Source organism: Cordyceps militaris, assembly GCF_000225605.1.
Source record: "Cordyceps militaris CM01 unplaced genomic scaffold CCM_S00005, whole genome shotgun sequence".
NCBI classification, from domain to species: Eukaryota; Fungi; Ascomycota; class Sordariomycetes; order Hypocreales; family Cordycipitaceae; genus Cordyceps; species Cordyceps militaris.
Window position 1 is genome coordinate 3,088,520 of NW_006271973.1, and position 16,573 is coordinate 3,105,092.

A 16,573-nucleotide genomic window follows, 5' to 3' on the forward strand; every position below is an offset into this window, starting at 1 on the left:
AATAAACTATCATACACATACAACACTTGCAAGTTGGCCATTTTTGGGCCTGCAAGTCTCATGAATGCTTCCGCCTCATATCGGGTTTCCTTTTCATTCTTTCCATCTTCATTCGGAAATATCTCATCCCGCGCAAGCCGAGTGTATATGAGCATCAAGATCAAACGCAAAAAAGGGCCCGTTTCTCTCCATCTACTCTATCCGTCGGCTTAATTTGTCTGCCCTTGTCCCAACAACGTCTGCTTTCGTCGAGCGTACATTTCTCCTGAAATCTTCCCGGTTCTTCCACTCCTCCTGATCCAAGGGCCAAGAGACTTTGGAAACAACATTAGTATGGCCTTTGAGAGAAGCATTCATTCTGCGTCAATAATTCATCATGACGCCGCATCACAAGAATCATTGCTTGCAACGCTTAAAATCCGTAACCGGTGGGCTGAGGGGCGAAACCATTCGCCTGGCCATAGCCAGGAGCAGGCGAGGCGGCACTGCCGGGACCGGAAGTGATCATCAGGCGGCCAGCACCCAGGATGGGAGTGTTATCTTCCGTCTTTGTTTGTTCCTTTTCCTTGAGCTTGCGGGCCTCGTTGTCGGCCTTGAGCAGAGCAAGCTCCTTGGTCTGCTGGGCAAGAATGTTGATCATGTAGGGCATGGTGAAGTCGCTAAGACCATGGCGCCATGACAGCTCAAGAACAACATCGGGGCGGATGAGATCGTTGCAAGAGTACAACATGCCAGTGTAACATTCGCGGTGGCCAATGTCGACAAACTAGAGTACAATTAGTAATGGCTGGGCAGGGTGATCAGAGAAAATGCTTACGTAGCGAAGGAGATCTTCAACAATATCGGACTTGGCGGAAATAGCAGCGGTTTCAATGGCATCTTTGAACAGCTTGTCTTGCTTCGATAAGGCAATCGATTTCTCCCAGCGCTTGTTTTTGCGGTAGATATTGGCAGCAACTTGACGGAAGAAGATCAGGTCATGCTTCTCAAGACGGCTAGCTAGCTCAACGGCGTCGTAGTTGTCATAGTTTTGGACTGAGTCACGCAGCGTCTTATAGTCCTCCTCTTCGATGAGCAGATCGTTGACAGCCTCGTTGACAGTGCGCTTGTTCTGGCTCTGTACATTGAGCAGGAATGGTTTGATGAGGGGCAGACTATCATTCTTCTGGAACATCTTGACCACACGGTTGACATCAACACGGGTAGTCAGAGCAGCAAGTAGGTCCGTGAGCAATGAGGGGTGTTGTTCAACGTAGAACTTGATACCGCGGTAGTAGATTTCCAAGTTGGCTACCTTGACGATGATCTCTTTAAACTGCTGATGATCCCACGAGTTCTCCGGCCGCTCAATGACAGCAAGAGCAGCGTTGTCAAATTCGTCATAGTGGTAGTAGCAGAAAACCAGCTCGGGCCACAGGTTGGCTTCCTCGCACGCGCGGATCATTTTGGGCATGTTCATTCTGGACCAGAAGATCTTGATGTGTTCCATGAGTCGCTCGGGATGGTACTTGGATAGAGCAATGCCAAGCTCAGTGAACATACCCATGTGAGCGCGCTCAAGGCCAAGACCCTGCTCGAGAAGGCTGATAAGCTCATCAAAGTAGCCATTGTATTCGTAGTCCTTGACAAGTTCTAGCAGCTGCTCTGCGTCGACGATGAGGTTCAGACCGCAGATCTGAGCGAGACGGAACTCCTTCTTATTAACGCAAGCGCCATGAACCTGCTTCCAGACCTTGATGTTGTTGGCCTTGCGGGCGCAGTCAACGGCAGCCTGATAATCTTCAAGGTGGACGAGGGTGGTAGCGAGCTTGGCCCAGTTTGAGATGCTGCTAAAGAAAATCTTGGAGGCCTCGTAGAGTCCCTCATTGTAGGCCTTGTCTCCAGACTCCTCAATGTTGGCGACGTTGGTGGCGCGGAGGAAGTCCTCGAGCTCGGAGAGCTGGTCAAGTCGAGCGTAAGAGAAGGCAAGGGCGGTGTCAATGGTAGGCTCGCGAAGAGTCTTGCGAGACATGCGGAGGTAACGGACGAGGTCCTCGTTCTTGCCAGCATGGGTGGCAATCTCAATCACTTCGTTGTAGTTGGATGGGTCCTCCGCCTTGATGTAAGAATCAATACCATCAGTGACACGTAGGCCATCGAGCTGGGCCTTAGCAACCTTGCTCCAGACCTGAGGTAGGTCAACCTCCTCGGCATACGCTTGAGCGCGGTCGATGCTCACGACGTGATCGACAAGAACGTTGACAGCCTCGGATTTATTGTCAGCCTTCTTGTAGATTTCAAAAGCCTCTTCGTGCAGGCCGACGTCAATGCAGGACGTGGCGATCTCATCGGCGCTATAGCCGTCAAGCTTGTGAATGTAGTCCATGACACGGCCCTTGTCAGCCTTGGCAGCGGTAAACAAAAGAAGGTTTTGAAGGTTCTGGTTGTCGCTAAAGGGAGAAGGTTCAAGAACGATCTTCTCGAGTAGCTCAATGAGCTCGAGTGGCAGATCATTCTCAAGCAGCGCAGAAACAGCAACAGAAACCTTGGCAGGGTCGGTCGACTCAGGGACAGCCGTGGCGGTGACCTGGTCAACAACAGAGCGTCGGTGAATGTTGTTCTCGCTCAGGACAAAGTTCCACAGCTCGTTGTCGGAGCGCTCAAGCAGGTAACGAGCCTGAGCACGGTACATGGAGTTTTCATTGGTAATGTTGACGAGCTCGAGATCGTTCTGACCCTTGGAATAGGCAATATATGCGAGATTGGGATCACGCTTCTCACAGTATTTACCGACCGTGAGAGTGTCGTACTGGTCGTTCTCCTTGAGGAACTTCTCAGGGTTGTTGTTGGAGTCGATGTAGATCTTGGCGAGAGCGTTGAAAACAGCTTGCTGCTGGTTGCCAGCCTGAAGAGTGGCCTCGAGGAAAGGCAGGAGGAGTTTCAGGCGGTTACGAGACTCAACCTCGGCGACAAGCTCATCGATACTAATCTCCTGAGCATTGACAGTGCTGAGAAGCTGCTTGATGATGCTTTCCTCGCAGTCAACATCGAGGAGGCCACCGACAACGGCGGGGGTGCGCGAAGGGTTGACACGCTGGACGTAGGACTCGATAGCCTGGAACTGCTTGTTCTGGTAAAGGAACAGGATGAGGTCGTGGACAAAGTTGAATCGATCACAGACGATGATGAGAGGTAGCTGCTCTGGAAGCTTAGCCTCCTTGAGGAAGTTTTTCACCTTCTCGGGGTTGTAGCTGTTGCTATCCCGGCAGATGCGCTCAACTTCGTTAAACTGGCCCATCTTGGTAGCGGCCTCAATGTACTTGAAGTGCACATCGGGCTCCTCGGACAGGTTGACGATGCTCCCTAGGTAGTAGAAAAGACCCTCAGAGGTCTTGTACTTTTCAAAGAGATCGATGAGTCGGACAGGTCCAAGAAGCTCAGAGTACTTGGTGGCAATGTTGACGACAGACTGCAGGTTTTGACGGATGTTGGACTTCATCATCGCATCAAGGCAGTCTAGAGACTGTTCGACAGACAGCTTGCCAAAGAAACCAGAGAGCCACTCGGGGTTGAAGTTCGGGCTACCCGGAATGTTAACAACAACACGCTTGATGGCCTCGGGGTCTTCGTAGAGCTCCAAGGCTTTCTGAGGAAGACCAGCCTGTTCGCAAAGCTGGGCAATGCGACCCTTGTCAAAATGGGTGAACATGTCGTTGCCGAGGATAGCCTCGGCAACCTGAGGAGCGTGCATCAAATTCATCTCCAAAAGTCTGGTCTGAAGACGAGCATGCTCAGGTCTGTTGTCTTTGAGGGCATCAAGGAGGAATGCAGTAGCCTGTTGGACCATGCCCTGGGACTGGAATATGTCGCAGACGCGCTCGAAATCGACGAGAGGGCCCTGCTCGCTATTGGCGAGAGCCGTGGCGAACTCAGCACCTTTCTCGGGGTTGACACGAATAATATGCTGAAGCAACTGAATGTAGTCGGGCTTATAGCCGGTCTGGGCGGAGTATGGTAGGATTTTGTCGAACTGTCCGGTCTCGGCGAATCCAGCGACGACCTTTTGGGGCACATTGGCCTTGAGGTAAATGGTCAAGGCCATGTTTACGTCCAACGGACGAACCATGTCACCAAGTCGCTCGGAGCAGTCCAGCTTGTTTTCGCTAAGCCATTTCTCGAGAAGGTGCTTCCGGTTCTGCTGCAGGACGGGCTGCGCCAGCTCGATCGTCTCGTGCTCGTTGAGGGCACCTTTGTCGAGCAGCATGCCAAAATACTGGAGGGTGAAAGCCATCTGACCGGGTTGGGTAGGAAGACGTTTAAACTTTTCGATAGTCTCGGCGGTTCTGAGGAAGCCACGGGGGGAGTTGGCGGCAATCTTGGCAGCTTCCTGATAGTTTCCGGCGTTGAAGAGCTGGTCAAACTGTCTGGCGTAGAGGTTGTCGGCACCAGGCAGACCGGCTCGAGAGGCCAGCTTGATGGCAATCTCGGTATTGGCGGGATTGTCCAGAAGATAGGGGATAACGGTGGTCTCGTCGACGGTCACCGAGAGCACCTGGCCCTTGCGGTTGATACCCACTAGACCAGCCGAGACACTGTCGGCGCAGGTCGTGAAGATGGTTTCGCTCGAGATGCGGTTCATGAAGATCAGAGTGGCCGTCTCGAGATCGTAGAGATGGATAAAGCCATACTTGGTGACCATGTAGACCACGCCGTATTTTTGGGAGACTTGAAGTGCGACAGGGAAGTCGTTTGTGGCCTCGGGAGGGAAGAAGATGTCGACTGCCTTCTTCTGGAAGACGGGATTCGATTCGGCATGATCGACCTCGACAACATGGAGCTTGGCGCCGGTAGCCGTACGCACAGCAAAGCTGAAGAGCTTCGTGTCTTGAGGAGCGCCCTCAAGGCGAAGTGTGCCGAAGGAGGCGGCATGACCCTCGATGGCCTGGCTAATACCGCGATCCTTGGAGTAGAGCTGCATGGCGCCAACGACACGACCCTGCTGCTGGGAGATGCCAACGACTACCATCCACTTGCCGTCGCTGTTAACGCGGTAGTTGATGATCTGGCACCCATTGAGATTGGCATTGCGCTCAAAGACCTTGACGGGGCTCTCCTGGGTAGCATCGGCAATGTCCCAGTGGTATACGCTAGTGGTAGTGACGAGGCCGAGAGTGTTGTCGCCGACCCATCTCCAAAACTGGACATCCTCGTTCATTGTGCAAGACTTGAGCTTCTTCTTCTGCTCGAGGTCGAAGATCTGTAGCGTCCTCGACTGCGCCTTGAGGGCAATAATCTGCTTGCTCCAGTGCATGATGGCGCTGTCGGCCTTGATAGGTCGACGTGTGACGTTGTTGCCATGCTTGAGCTCTACAATGACGACTTCTGGTTGGGCTCCCTCGCTCTTTTGTTCTCGGATGCAAATGTACGAGTCGGATTCGAGAGTCTGCGAGGCGGGGTGCATGACCAATTAGCTTCGACGAGGTCGCTGGTATGATTGTGAGCAGAATTGCAAGACTTACGCAGGAGTTGAAGCCAATGGATTGCGCGTCAACGCCGACACTGCCGAGCTGGACGAGCTCCTGAAACTTGATGGGTAGGGGCGCCATGGCGCCAGCTGTGAATCTCTATGGGCTCGGGGAATCGGCGCAAAGACAGCTCGATGCTGTTGATAATAGCTGCGTAGATAACGGCTCGCAGCAAACGGGATATGGATTCGATGTCGTCGAAGGAGCGATAATTTGCTGCTCGATGACGTTCAGTTTGAAGCTTGTGGCCCAACGCCCATGCACGGAGTCGGTGCGGCGGAGTCGCAAGGGAGACTGGAGGAAAAAAAAAACACGCGGCAGAATTAGAAATGGGTGAAAAGAAAGAATGTCACGAGAGCGTGCTTCCGGAGTGAGGGGAATGGACGGAAGAATCGTCGCGCGTTTGCATAGGATGAGGGTTGTTTGGTGAGGTAAAGGAGAAACGCAGTACTGGGCTTACTTGTCACTTGCGTGTCCTCCCAAGCTGGGGAAGTTGCAGGCAGGATGTGGACGAGGTACGTACCTACCCGGTTTTCCTTGCCTTCGTTACCTGAGCTCCAGGCAGGCGAGTGTGCAGCGACGCACCAAAACGCAGAGCAAACGCACCAGTTGGCCGGGCTATCGCTAGCGTCATTGGCTCAGGTACCACTGAGTGGACACCGCCCCAGTCTAATTGGAAACGGTTGGATCAACAATGTTCCGCTCCAGCAAGGCTTTTGGTTGGCTGGCACGTGCGTTTGTTGCCAGCATTGCAGTCAGTGCTAGTTGCCCTGCTGCTTGGTGATGGCTTCACCAAATCATCATTCAGGCATCTGTTTGTTTCAATCTTTTCCCCTCTTCCAATCGCGCGTTATTTTCACTGCATTTCTTATATCGCCCACGAATAACTAGTCAGCCTTGCTATTTTGCACCGCTTGGTAGATCCAACACTACATTCCTCACCGCGGCTACTGCCAACTTGGACTGGTACCTAGCCACACTAAATGTTTGCCCGCACAGAATTCCCCGACTCTTCTTGAAAAGTCGTTTTTCAAAGCTTTTCGATACTGCCACCGACATCCAGGTGTCGGTTGGTTTTCTTTACGCCATCCTTTCCACCCCTCCGTCTCTTTCCTGTGTCTTAGGACCAGGAGTAGTCCCCCCCCCCTCTCCTCTCTTTCCTGTGTCTTGGTACCAGGATTTTACCGCAGAGATGCAAACCAATCTACTTTCCACACTGGGCATGCCAATGTACTGCGAGACGCGGCGAGAGCCTGCTAACCTTGGCCTGAGGGCATGGCTGCTTTAGACAAATAGAGCTTAGATTAATCACTGTTTGTACCGAAAAGCATAAATAGATCAATGCTGCCTGTTCTGCAGACATATCACCTGGGCGCCGCCAAAAGGCTTTTTTTTCGTTACTTTTATGGACTGGTGGCTTATACCTACGAGGCTTATCTGGTGTCGCTGTTTTGGTGGCAGCTGACTTCACGAAGGATTCCCAAACCACAATTCAATCTTCTTTAACTAGATACCACTTTGCAAAAAGACTTCCTAATGTGCCGCCATAGTCTCTTCCAGAGGCGCATGCTAGTATCGTCCGTGGCATCACGGCGCTTCTTGGGCGTGTACATGTTACTTGATTCCAAACAGAAGGCGCTGCACGCCAGTCTCCTACTTTCTGCGTGGCGCAATGTATCTCTGCTTGGGGAAGTCGAGCGGCAGGACCAATCGGGCAATCGTCGTCGGGCCCTGGCCCTTCTTGGACGTGGGCTTGATGCGAGCACCAATCTCGCGAAAGTACTGGTTCATGGCCTTATCGTCGGTGCGCAAGTCGTAACGCAGGTCCTGTGTGTCCACCTCGAAGTTGTCCGCAATGCACGCAAAGGCGCAAAGGTGCGTGATGAGCAGGTCAACATGGAACTTGCGCATCTCACCGGCGTCGGAAAACTTGCGGCGGATATTCTCAATGACGGCCTCGGGCGCCGGGGCGAGCGCCTCGCGCAGCTTGTCGCGCGGCGGGACGGAGCGCGTGCCCTTTTGCCGGCCGGGCTTGGTGTTGAGATAGAAGCAGACGACAAACGACATGTAGCGCAGCACACGCAGGCGTATCTCGGCCGCATCGTTGCTCGCAATCGCGTTGACGCGGGTGGCGACGAACTTGGACACGGTCTGAACGCCTTCCTTGTGGCGCACCTGTTCCTGCCACTCGCGGATGGGCAGCATGTTGAGGATGTCGGTGCCGATAATCACGCTGGGATCGTAGGCGTCCTGGATGTCCTCGGCGTCAACGTTGACGGGCGGTAGGGGCTTAGCCTCGGAAACGACGGCTTGTAGCTGCTCGCGTGTAGCCATATCGGCCGCCACCTTGCCCACGGAATCAAGCATAGCACGGGACGCGTCGTCCATCTTGGCCACCATGTCGCCATCCTTCTTCTGTGGTGAGATTGCGTTGAGTACGCGCTCGTTGATGACCTTTCTGGCCTTTTTCGTGCCGAATGTCTGACCGAGATCCGTCTTGAGGTCCATCATGCTCTGCTTGGCGCCCTTTTCCTCCAAGGCGTCGGCGGGAGCCTGCTTCGCACGTACCGAAGCCCGCATCACCATCTTCTTGGCCTCAATCAGCTCCATCTCGCCAGTCTTTGGGTCGTAGATGCCGAGAAAGTGGTGCAGTAGTGGTTTCGAATCAGGCTTAGGGTCCTCCTCGTGGACAGCGTAGTCAATGGTGGGATGCGACGTCGAGTGCAGCATCATTTTCTTCTCAACTGCGGTCTTGGGCTGTTTCCTCTTGGCGTTGGCTTTCGATTCGTATATGTCAAATACCAGGTCATTGCGGCTTTCGAATCCGGGGGTCGTAACTTTTGAATGTCAGCGTCTGACGCCTGTCTGCCAACTTCCGAGGTGCGTTCAGATGCCATCATACCAATTACTGGGGGGGAGAACTCGGGTTGGATCAGTTTCGTCACTCTGACGGTCGCAGGAGGAGCATCTATAACAACTCTTTTGGTCGGCTTTTCGGACGAGTCCGCTGCCCTCTTGCGTTTCTTGCCGTACGTTTGGACCATGGCGACAGGTTTATTGAAGCTTGGTACTGGCCTGGCGATGGCTCCCAATTTTTTTCTGGATCTGCCCGGCAGAAAAGTCCAGGACCCAAAAGTCTGCCGGGCGGTGAGGTACCCCACCAGAGCTGAGCCACCCCACTAAATCAGCACCGCAATTGTAAAGCAGGGTCCTACATACAGATGGCTGGAACAAAATTACGTGAGGCTGCCAAAGCAAAGGCTGTTCCAAGCTTCCAAATGGGCTATCCCACCGTATTTAGAGATTCAAGTTACCGTCACGGTTTACTAGTTGCGCACAGCACGGGGACATGAGGTCACCAAATAACTAGTCACGAGAGCAATTGCATGGTTGTAGAGCAAATCTGATAGTATTGTCGAGCAACGCGGGGCGTTCATAGCGTGCGGTAATGGCAGCTTGCTCATTTCTCGAGGTGATCTCAAAACGCCGACTGGTACCCGACCGTTATTTTGTCAATTACCCATCCGTCGCACCATTGGGCGAAACTCCGAGGCTACTTGTAATGCCATTGCGCCATTCCCCATGTGAAATCCTCGATTAAAAAGACTCCTCGCGGAGATTCGTGGTCGTAGCAGAAACAATTCCTGAACCGTCGTAACATGTGCCCATGGGAGCGTGTCGTAAACTCATGAAAGATGCGTCAAGCCAGGTAGAAGTGCGAGTTGTTTATTTCCTATGAAGCAGTTAGCATCATGCTCAATCTCGTTCGACAATGGTTCCAAGAACTTACGATCTAGCCCTCATCTTTCTTCTCTTGCGCTTGAGGCGCCTGACGCGCTTCTTTCTCCATTTGGCTCTCATCTTGAACCTGGAAGATGTTAGTATTGGTTCCAGTTTCTGGCTCTGGTCGCAACAAATAGATGCATTGCACGGATAGCCATTGCCAATTGACTATCTAATGCAAGCTTCCACCTGTCGTCGCCCCGGATTGATCAAACTTACTTGGTCCTGGATGAGAATCGTTGTTGGATAAGGAACAACTCAGAAGGAGGGGGGCGAAATTCTGGGCGATTAAGCTACTTCAGTAGGGCAAGTAACCCCCAAGCATCACGTGTGACTGCTCGCCTGTTTTGGGCTACTCCCGTAGACGCTCATTGGCTGATCGTGCTGTCATGATGATGGTCAGGACTCCACTCACACCAACGCTATCGCTATCGCCACCACGAAGCGAGAGTTGAGAGCTTGTGTGCCAGCCGGCGTTTCGCAGCTGGCAGTTGGCAGCTATTAGCGGTTGGCAGCTGGCGGATGGTTGGCAGCTGGCGGATGGTTGGCAGCTGGCGGATGGTTGGCAGCTGGCGGCCGGCTCCCAACTTCCAAAGCACTCCGTTTGCTGTTGTCGTTGTGACTGTTGATGTAATGAAATCCTGAAATTTCCGCAATGCCATTTCTGTGTTGTTGAAAACCTTTCTACGTGAAGACGATTCAATATTGCTGAACACTCTACTGTGCCGACTTATACGCCGATTGACTTACATGAGGAGACGAAATGCAGCTTGTAGATCGAGACGACACCAGAGCTTTGGCATTTCCCTCCAGGCAAATAGCAGGATGGCTGTACCACACAGATTCTCGAAATGAACCTCACATTAATCGTCAGTCACCTCCGGTTCAGGAGCTGCAACAGAGGGCTTGCCTCAGGTGGATCTCGCTTACTGGGGCACAGAAGAAATTGCGCTGAGCGACAAAACGATTCTGAAGATTGGGCGAGACGAGCGCGCAAAGTGAGCTCCTGATGCAGGCTCCTGATACTTACTGATCTTTGTAGTTCATTTTCGATTGGTCGAGACGCGGAAAACTATGTATCGAGAAAACACTGCGAAGTCTATGTCGTCCTTTATGAGCTCGGTATAAGTCATGTCTACGTTCGAGATCGCAAGTCCTGCAACGGCACGTACGTGAACGGTCTCTGTATCGGTGATTCTAGTCAAACGTCATCTGGTTACCTCTTGGCCGACGGCGACGTAGTTGAAATCCGACCTTTTTGGCAGTTCCTGTTCAAGCAAAAGACGCTTGCACCGGAAGAGCCCCTCAACAAGCTACAAATGCAAGAGTCCCAGGTGCGCGTATTCCTTCGATGGCTGCCGAGGGGGATATTGCTGATTTTCAAAGCTCTTTGAAGGAAAATACACAATCCTATCGCGTGTGCTAGGCGCTGGAAGCCAAGGGTCGGTCCACCTCGCCGTAAATACAACCTCCAAGAAGCAGCTCGTCTGCAAGATCATAAATATGAAGCAAGCAGGCGTCCGCGGACAACAGCCGTCTCCCCAAAAAATTCTACAGGAATCAGATACACTGCGCCAGCTCAAACATGTGGGTTGTTAGTGTTTCCCCTCGCTGCCACTAACCAACCGTACGACAGCCAAACATCCTGACCTACGTAGACACACTCTGGTCTCCGCATACCCTGTAAGAGCCAGCAACCCACGATGGCGACGATTCATTGACGTTCCAGATACATTTTTACGGAGCTGGCCTCTGGGGGTGACTTGCTCTCGTACATTAATCAACATGACGTGATTCCAGAATTCGACACGCGCATTGTCGTGAGGCAAATAGCCCGAGCGCTGCATTGGTTACATGACCGCAACATCGTTCACCGAGATCTCAAGCCAGAAAACGTACTTTTGGCGTGCTCGCCGAGAATCGCGTACCAACGAGTTATGCTATCTGACTTTGGTTCTTGTGCGCTACCTCTAAGCAACAAGCTCAAGACGAATGTGGGAACGCAAAACTTCCAAGCACCGTAAGCCAACGCCATCCAAACCAAGACGAACGCTGACCTTGGCCAACGCAGCGAGGTCCTGCGAGGCGAGAAGCAAACCAACGCTGCCGACATTTGGCCACTCGGTGTAATTTCTATGCTTCTTGTTACCGGCTGTGGACTCGCCGGGATTGATGGTTTGGCGCGGCTGGACCAGATGGCTCTTGAAAATGTACTGCACGACGTGCTCGCCAACTGCAAGGAAGCCTCCGCCAGCGCCAAAAGCTTCATCTTGCAATGCATGAAGATTAGAGCGAGCGACAGAATCACCTCGGCCGGCGCCGGATGCCATGATTGGTTCCATACACCCAGCAGCCACCTCGCATTCTTCCAAGCGCTCGATGCCCGGACGGCCGCCTTGTAGGATGAGGAGAGTGAGCGGCCGCTGCCGACGCAGCTGCCGGATGTTCGGGAGAAGAGCCAACCACAACGCCTATCCAGCACTGTCAACTATCAGAGGGTGGCAATTGAACCATACGCACAGGCTGACAAGATTGGGCAAGACGCAGCGGTCATGTCCAAGGACAGCAGGCAGCGCGTAGTCAAGGTCCGCCGCCTGGCCCAACATACGCTTACACGCACTGACAAGCCAACAACGAACCTCGCCCGAGATGGGCGCGTCAAAGTTCTGGAAGAGCTAAAGAGTACAAAAAGAAAGTTTTTAAAGAGCTGATCTGATAATATAGTGGATCAAAGCGGAACGATTGCTTACACGACGCGTGTGTTTCTCGACAGTATATACCGTAGATATATTTGACTTATACATACCCCAATCTAAGCACATTGCTTGCTCTCTCATCTCCATCTTTTTGGGCAAATACAAGCGGAACCAAAGGCGAATGTGTCCCATCTTGCGCGCCGTCTTCGATGAGTGGCTTCAGAAGCCCCTTGACCTCCTCCAGCTGCTCCCTTGCCTCTTCATGCTCGTCCAGCTTTTGCACATCCTCCAGCGCGATCCTCCTCTCCACCTCGGTCAGCGGGCGGCATCGCTCCCTCTCCACAGCCGCCTCAATCGTCGACGCCTCCCCCCCGCCGCGCTCCCACCCATACGCGACCAGATTTCCCCTGCGCAGCACCACGACCTGGTCCGCCTTGGCGCCGTCCTCATCCAGCCACGCCGCCGCACGCAGCAAGCCCGCGTACGCGTCCTCGTGCACCTTGGTCGGGGTCAGGCGCACCGGGAGGCCGCGCGAGTGAGCCTCGGGCGCCCTGCTGTAGAAGCGGGCGAGGATGCCCAGACGCGACAGCGCCGCGGGCACGGCCATGACGACGACCTCGACGCGGTAGCCGGCCGCGCGGAACAGCGCGGCGAGCTCGGCAAAGTCGTCGGGGTGGCGGCACGCGCTCTCGAGCACCACGTCGACGCGGCGCGCGGTGGCCTCGCGCGCGGCCTGCGCCAGCCACCGGCGCGCGTCCGGGCCGGTCGCGGCGGAGGCGTGCTGCGGCGCCGTCTGCATCAGCCGCGCGTAGGAGGGGTGGTACGTCTTGTACGTGTCGGCGATCAAGTGCGTGGGGGCGGGGGCTACGGCGGATAGGGCTTGGAGGAGGGCGGGCGCGAGACGCGTCTTGCCGGCGCCGGTCTGGCCCACGGCGAGCACGGCCAGGGGTTGGCCGCGCGTGGAGGGGGACGGGGCGCCGCCGGACACGGGGAACTCGGCGGGCAGGATTTCCTCGAGGAAGATGCGCTGGGAGTCGGCATCGCTGAGGCGATAGGAGGACAGATCTGGCGGTGGAGGCATGCTGGATTTTTTGGATTTTTTTGGCGATTGTATGATGAAATAGATGGGTAAGTTGCTGGCGTAGTGATGGAATGGCGATGGGGGATGATGTAAGTGGGGTTTACATGGTGCTGATCGAGGCTGCAGTACAGATTACAGCGGACATTCTAGTTATTGCTTTGTCGCAGTATCAAACAGTCGCTTTCCTTTCTACGGTAGTCTTGATTCTCGATTCGGTCAAAGTCGCATCAGTTTGATACATTCTGTCGTGTAGCGAGATGCGACAGACAGCTAGAATCGGACTGGTTTACAAGGCGCGCATCGCTTGCTTCGCGGCAACACTTATCAAATTAGGTAGTTTTGGAGTGCAAATTAGCGTCCGAATATAGGGCTGAGAATGAACATACGGCCAGATTAATCCACCGCGACAACCTACCACATTACTCCCTAGTACCAGCCAAGTTTAGTGCCAGATCCAACAGATATTAATCACAGATGAGGTATATGTTTCTGTAGACTCGCCATCATGTCCCCTACTCTCTATATTATTGTATTTTCGTCAGATGCTGTACTGTCGGTAGAGCTCGAGTCGCCGTTGGCACTATTGAAGTTGGACTTGTAGGCAGGCACATGACAGCTGAATAAGAATACGTAGGGTTACATGGGTGCATCTTGCTTCCGTAAAAGAAATTGTTTTGTTTACAACCCCGCCAATTCCGAGCCCTCTGTTCAAAAATCAGCTCTCAACTTGACACAGCCATCCGTCCCTTCTCGCTGCCTCGTGAACAACCCAGCTATAGCTCCAAGTGACGCATCTGGTAACGACACTCCATATTGCTTGACTAGAATGGCCGAGTCTACAGCCGGCGCCGAGATCAAACTTGCTCGCCAAAAGAAATGGGCTACCAAGGTCCGGAGTGGTTGCCTGACATGCCGGTACGGTCCTTCCCCGCTCTAGTTATTCTCGCTACGGTGAGATGTTTGTCGCGTGAATCCCATGACTTTCCCCTCGTCACCGTATTCCCTTCTACTACAGTTCATGGCTACATACTAGACTAACAAAGTATTCAATGCAGTGCTCGGCGCGTCAAATGTGATGAGACGAGACCGGCATGCCAGCAGTGCATCCGCAGCAAGAAGCAATGCAAGGGCTATACTGTCGCACCGGCCCTTCACAGCGTCGTCAACCTGGTGAGTGCTACCGACACGGTCGCAAGCCGCCGGCAGCCGTCGAGCGTGCGATGGGACGACTGCGACCTGGCCATCAACTGGGAGGCGGAACCACCCGAATGGGACTATATGCAGTCGATCCGGTATTGTACGTTTCTATCCCAACAAGGGCCACTGTCGTACCTGACACCCCAACTCTGACGGTTTCCTTGCTCTTTCTGGGCGGAATGTAGACCTTGAAACCCGGAGCCCAGATGACGGCAGCGAGTTCAGCGTCTGTACCGCTCCGCCCTTCAACCGCAGCGACTGGATCCACGAGACCTTTGTCTGCATGATGGTCTGCGAGCAGATCGAAAAGCTGACCAAGAACCGACTGACGCGCCTGAAGCCGGCCGAGGACTTTACGCTCCGGGGCCTCTGGACCGTCTACTATCGCAGCGTGCTCAAACACATCAAGGTGCTCAACATGTGTCTGCGCGACGAGGGCCACTGGGGCGGTAAGAATCGTGTCTTTTACTGCATCGCGCGTCTGATGTACTTTGACCTGAAGGTGAGCGATTTGACCTGCCAATCGCACATTAACGGGTACTTTGCGTACGTGCAGAAGAGGGGTGGCGTCCGGAGCGTGCTCAGTCTTCCTCTGCCCCCCGTTCACAGCTTTCAAGCTGTTTTGACGTACGTTTCGTGCCCCCCCTCCCTCCCATTTCACATTCCTGGATGTAGCAGCTTGATCCAGGGCTCACGCAGTTTAATGCTGACTCACTTCCGGCTGGGTTTCAGAGTCGGCGCTGCTGCCAACACTACCAGTCCCCCTGACCAGCAGATCGCCGGACCCAACCAGCTCAGTGATGACGAAATTAGACTGGTATACGATTGGGCATTTCTGGGCGCCTTTCCGTGCCCAAACGAATTGTTTGTTCACATGATCCAATTGACTCGGCTGCGTGTGCAAGTCTCTTCCGGACAAATCACGGGCGTCGCGTTGGCGGCCAAGGTCGACGAGTTGTTTCGCCAAATTAGCACAGTCAACCTCGACGCTTGGATCCGCGACGCGAGCGCCAGGAGTAACAATGCGTCCGACGGTGCAGCAGCATTCCGGGCCGCCACGCTGCTGTACGGAATCCTGTCGCTTCCGAGCCGCGCCGTGGCCGCCTGGGCCGCTGCCGCGTGGCATCATGGCTCTGGGGGCCTGGGAGCATACGAGAGCGTGCGGTCCGCGCAGCAGCAGGCGCTCCTGGATGTGCTGCGCCGGATGGCGCCCAAGGTCAAGTGCCGGTGCTGCATCAGCTGGCCGCTGCTGGTGGCCGGCGTGGCGGCGGCGGACGGCGCCGTGGACGGCGCCCGGGACTTTGTGGAGGAGAGCCTGCTCGGCATCGCCGCGGAGCCCGAAGGCCCCATGTTTGCGCTGCCGAGCCTGCAAAAGTTTCGGGAACTCTGGAGTTCGGGAAAGACTGGATGGGATGATTGCTTCACGGAGCCTTTTATCGCGATTCAATAGAGGGGTTGGTATATGGATTGACTGATGTTGACATTCCGTAGTCGTTGTGTTTGATAGTCTGAAAGAAAATGGAAAGCACGATACTGCTCTTGCTCAAAGTGTCTCTTACTTGGCCGGCTATTAGAAAGAAAGGTCGATGTACACATTAATACGTATCTTACTTACATCTAACATCGGCCTAGATCTAACAAGATCTCTATGTCACTTACAACGCAAGACACGCTTTGCGCAGATGCTTCCGTCTACAGGCCGGAACCCTATTTCCTATTATCCTCCTCGTCCTACTCATCCTCCTCCTCATCCTCTTCGTCCTTCATCGGCAGCGCAAACCTCTCCACCTCGACCTCTTCCACCCGCGATCCCACCACATCCATCACCACAACCGCTCTCCTCCCCCGTTTCCCGCTGCCCTCCTCCTTCTTCTCCTCTTCACACGACTCGCCCGTCCGCCTACATCTCTCACACACCAGCTGCGGCTCGTCCCCCGCCGCCCGCCCCATCATCATGCGCGAGCACCTCGCCAAGCCCGCACGCTCGCACGCCGCGCACCGGGGCAACCCCGAGGCCCTGCACCGCGCCTCCAGCCGTCTCGGGACCGTCGGCGGGCCGAGCACGTGCCGCACCGGCATGCCCTCGACGTAGCGCGGCGTCGTGGCCGCGACGCCCTCGGCATGGCGCGCCCACAGCGCGCGCGCCTCCGCGTTCAGCTGCTTAACCGTGGTCGCCACCGCCTCGTCGTCGTCTTCTTCGCTGTCGCTCTCGGGCACGTCTGCCGCAGGGTCCCACCACTCGTCGAACAGCGCCCAGCACTCGTCCTCGGCTTGCTGCCGGGTCGACTGCCGCCGCCGGTCGCGCCGCTCGG

The 16,573-nt window shown here is 54.6% G+C and overlaps 4 protein-coding genes across 4 annotated transcripts; 1 reads left to right on the plus strand and 3 right to left on the minus strand.

Annotated features, from left to right (window-relative positions):
• Nucleotides 1–412: 412 nt before the first annotated feature.
• Nucleotides 413–6,138, minus strand: CCM_07275 (clathrin heavy chain; the record flags this gene model as incomplete). The annotated part of the gene is made up of 5 exons (XM_006672413.1): nucleotides 413–766; nucleotides 818–5,422; nucleotides 5,499–5,593; nucleotides 5,965–6,027; nucleotides 6,090–6,138. 5 exons carry the CDS (start codon nucleotides 6,136–6,138, stop codon nucleotides 413–415), a joined length of 5,166 nt encoding a protein of 1,721 aa, XP_006672476.1.
• Nucleotides 6,139–7,157: 1,019 nt separating this feature from the next.
• On the minus strand, nucleotides 7,158–8,548 carry CCM_07276 (RNA polymerase I associated factor; the record flags this gene model as incomplete). The annotated part of the gene is made up of 2 exons (XM_006672414.1): nucleotides 7,158–8,341; nucleotides 8,407–8,548. The coding sequence occupies 2 exons, from the start codon at nucleotides 8,546–8,548 to the stop codon at nucleotides 7,158–7,160; spliced, it is 1,326 nt and encodes a 441-aa protein (XP_006672477.1).
• Nucleotides 8,549–10,050: 1,502 nt separating this feature from the next.
• Nucleotides 10,051–11,689, plus strand: CCM_07277 (serine/threonine protein kinase, putative; the record flags this gene model as incomplete). The annotated part of the gene is made up of 7 exons (XM_006672415.1): nucleotides 10,051–10,156; nucleotides 10,228–10,285; nucleotides 10,330–10,621; nucleotides 10,674–10,874; nucleotides 10,924–10,970; nucleotides 11,017–11,307; nucleotides 11,359–11,689. 7 exons carry the CDS (start codon nucleotides 10,051–10,053, stop codon nucleotides 11,687–11,689), a joined length of 1,326 nt encoding a protein of 441 aa, XP_006672478.1.
• A 394-nt stretch (nucleotides 11,690–12,083) lies between these two features.
• On the minus strand, nucleotides 12,084–13,064 carry CCM_07278 (zeta toxin family protein; the record flags this gene model as incomplete). The annotated part of the gene is made up of 1 exon (XM_006672416.1): nucleotides 12,084–13,064. One exon carries the CDS (start codon nucleotides 13,062–13,064, stop codon nucleotides 12,084–12,086), a length of 981 nt encoding a protein of 326 aa, XP_006672479.1.
• Nucleotides 13,065–16,573: the final 3,509 nt, after the last annotated feature.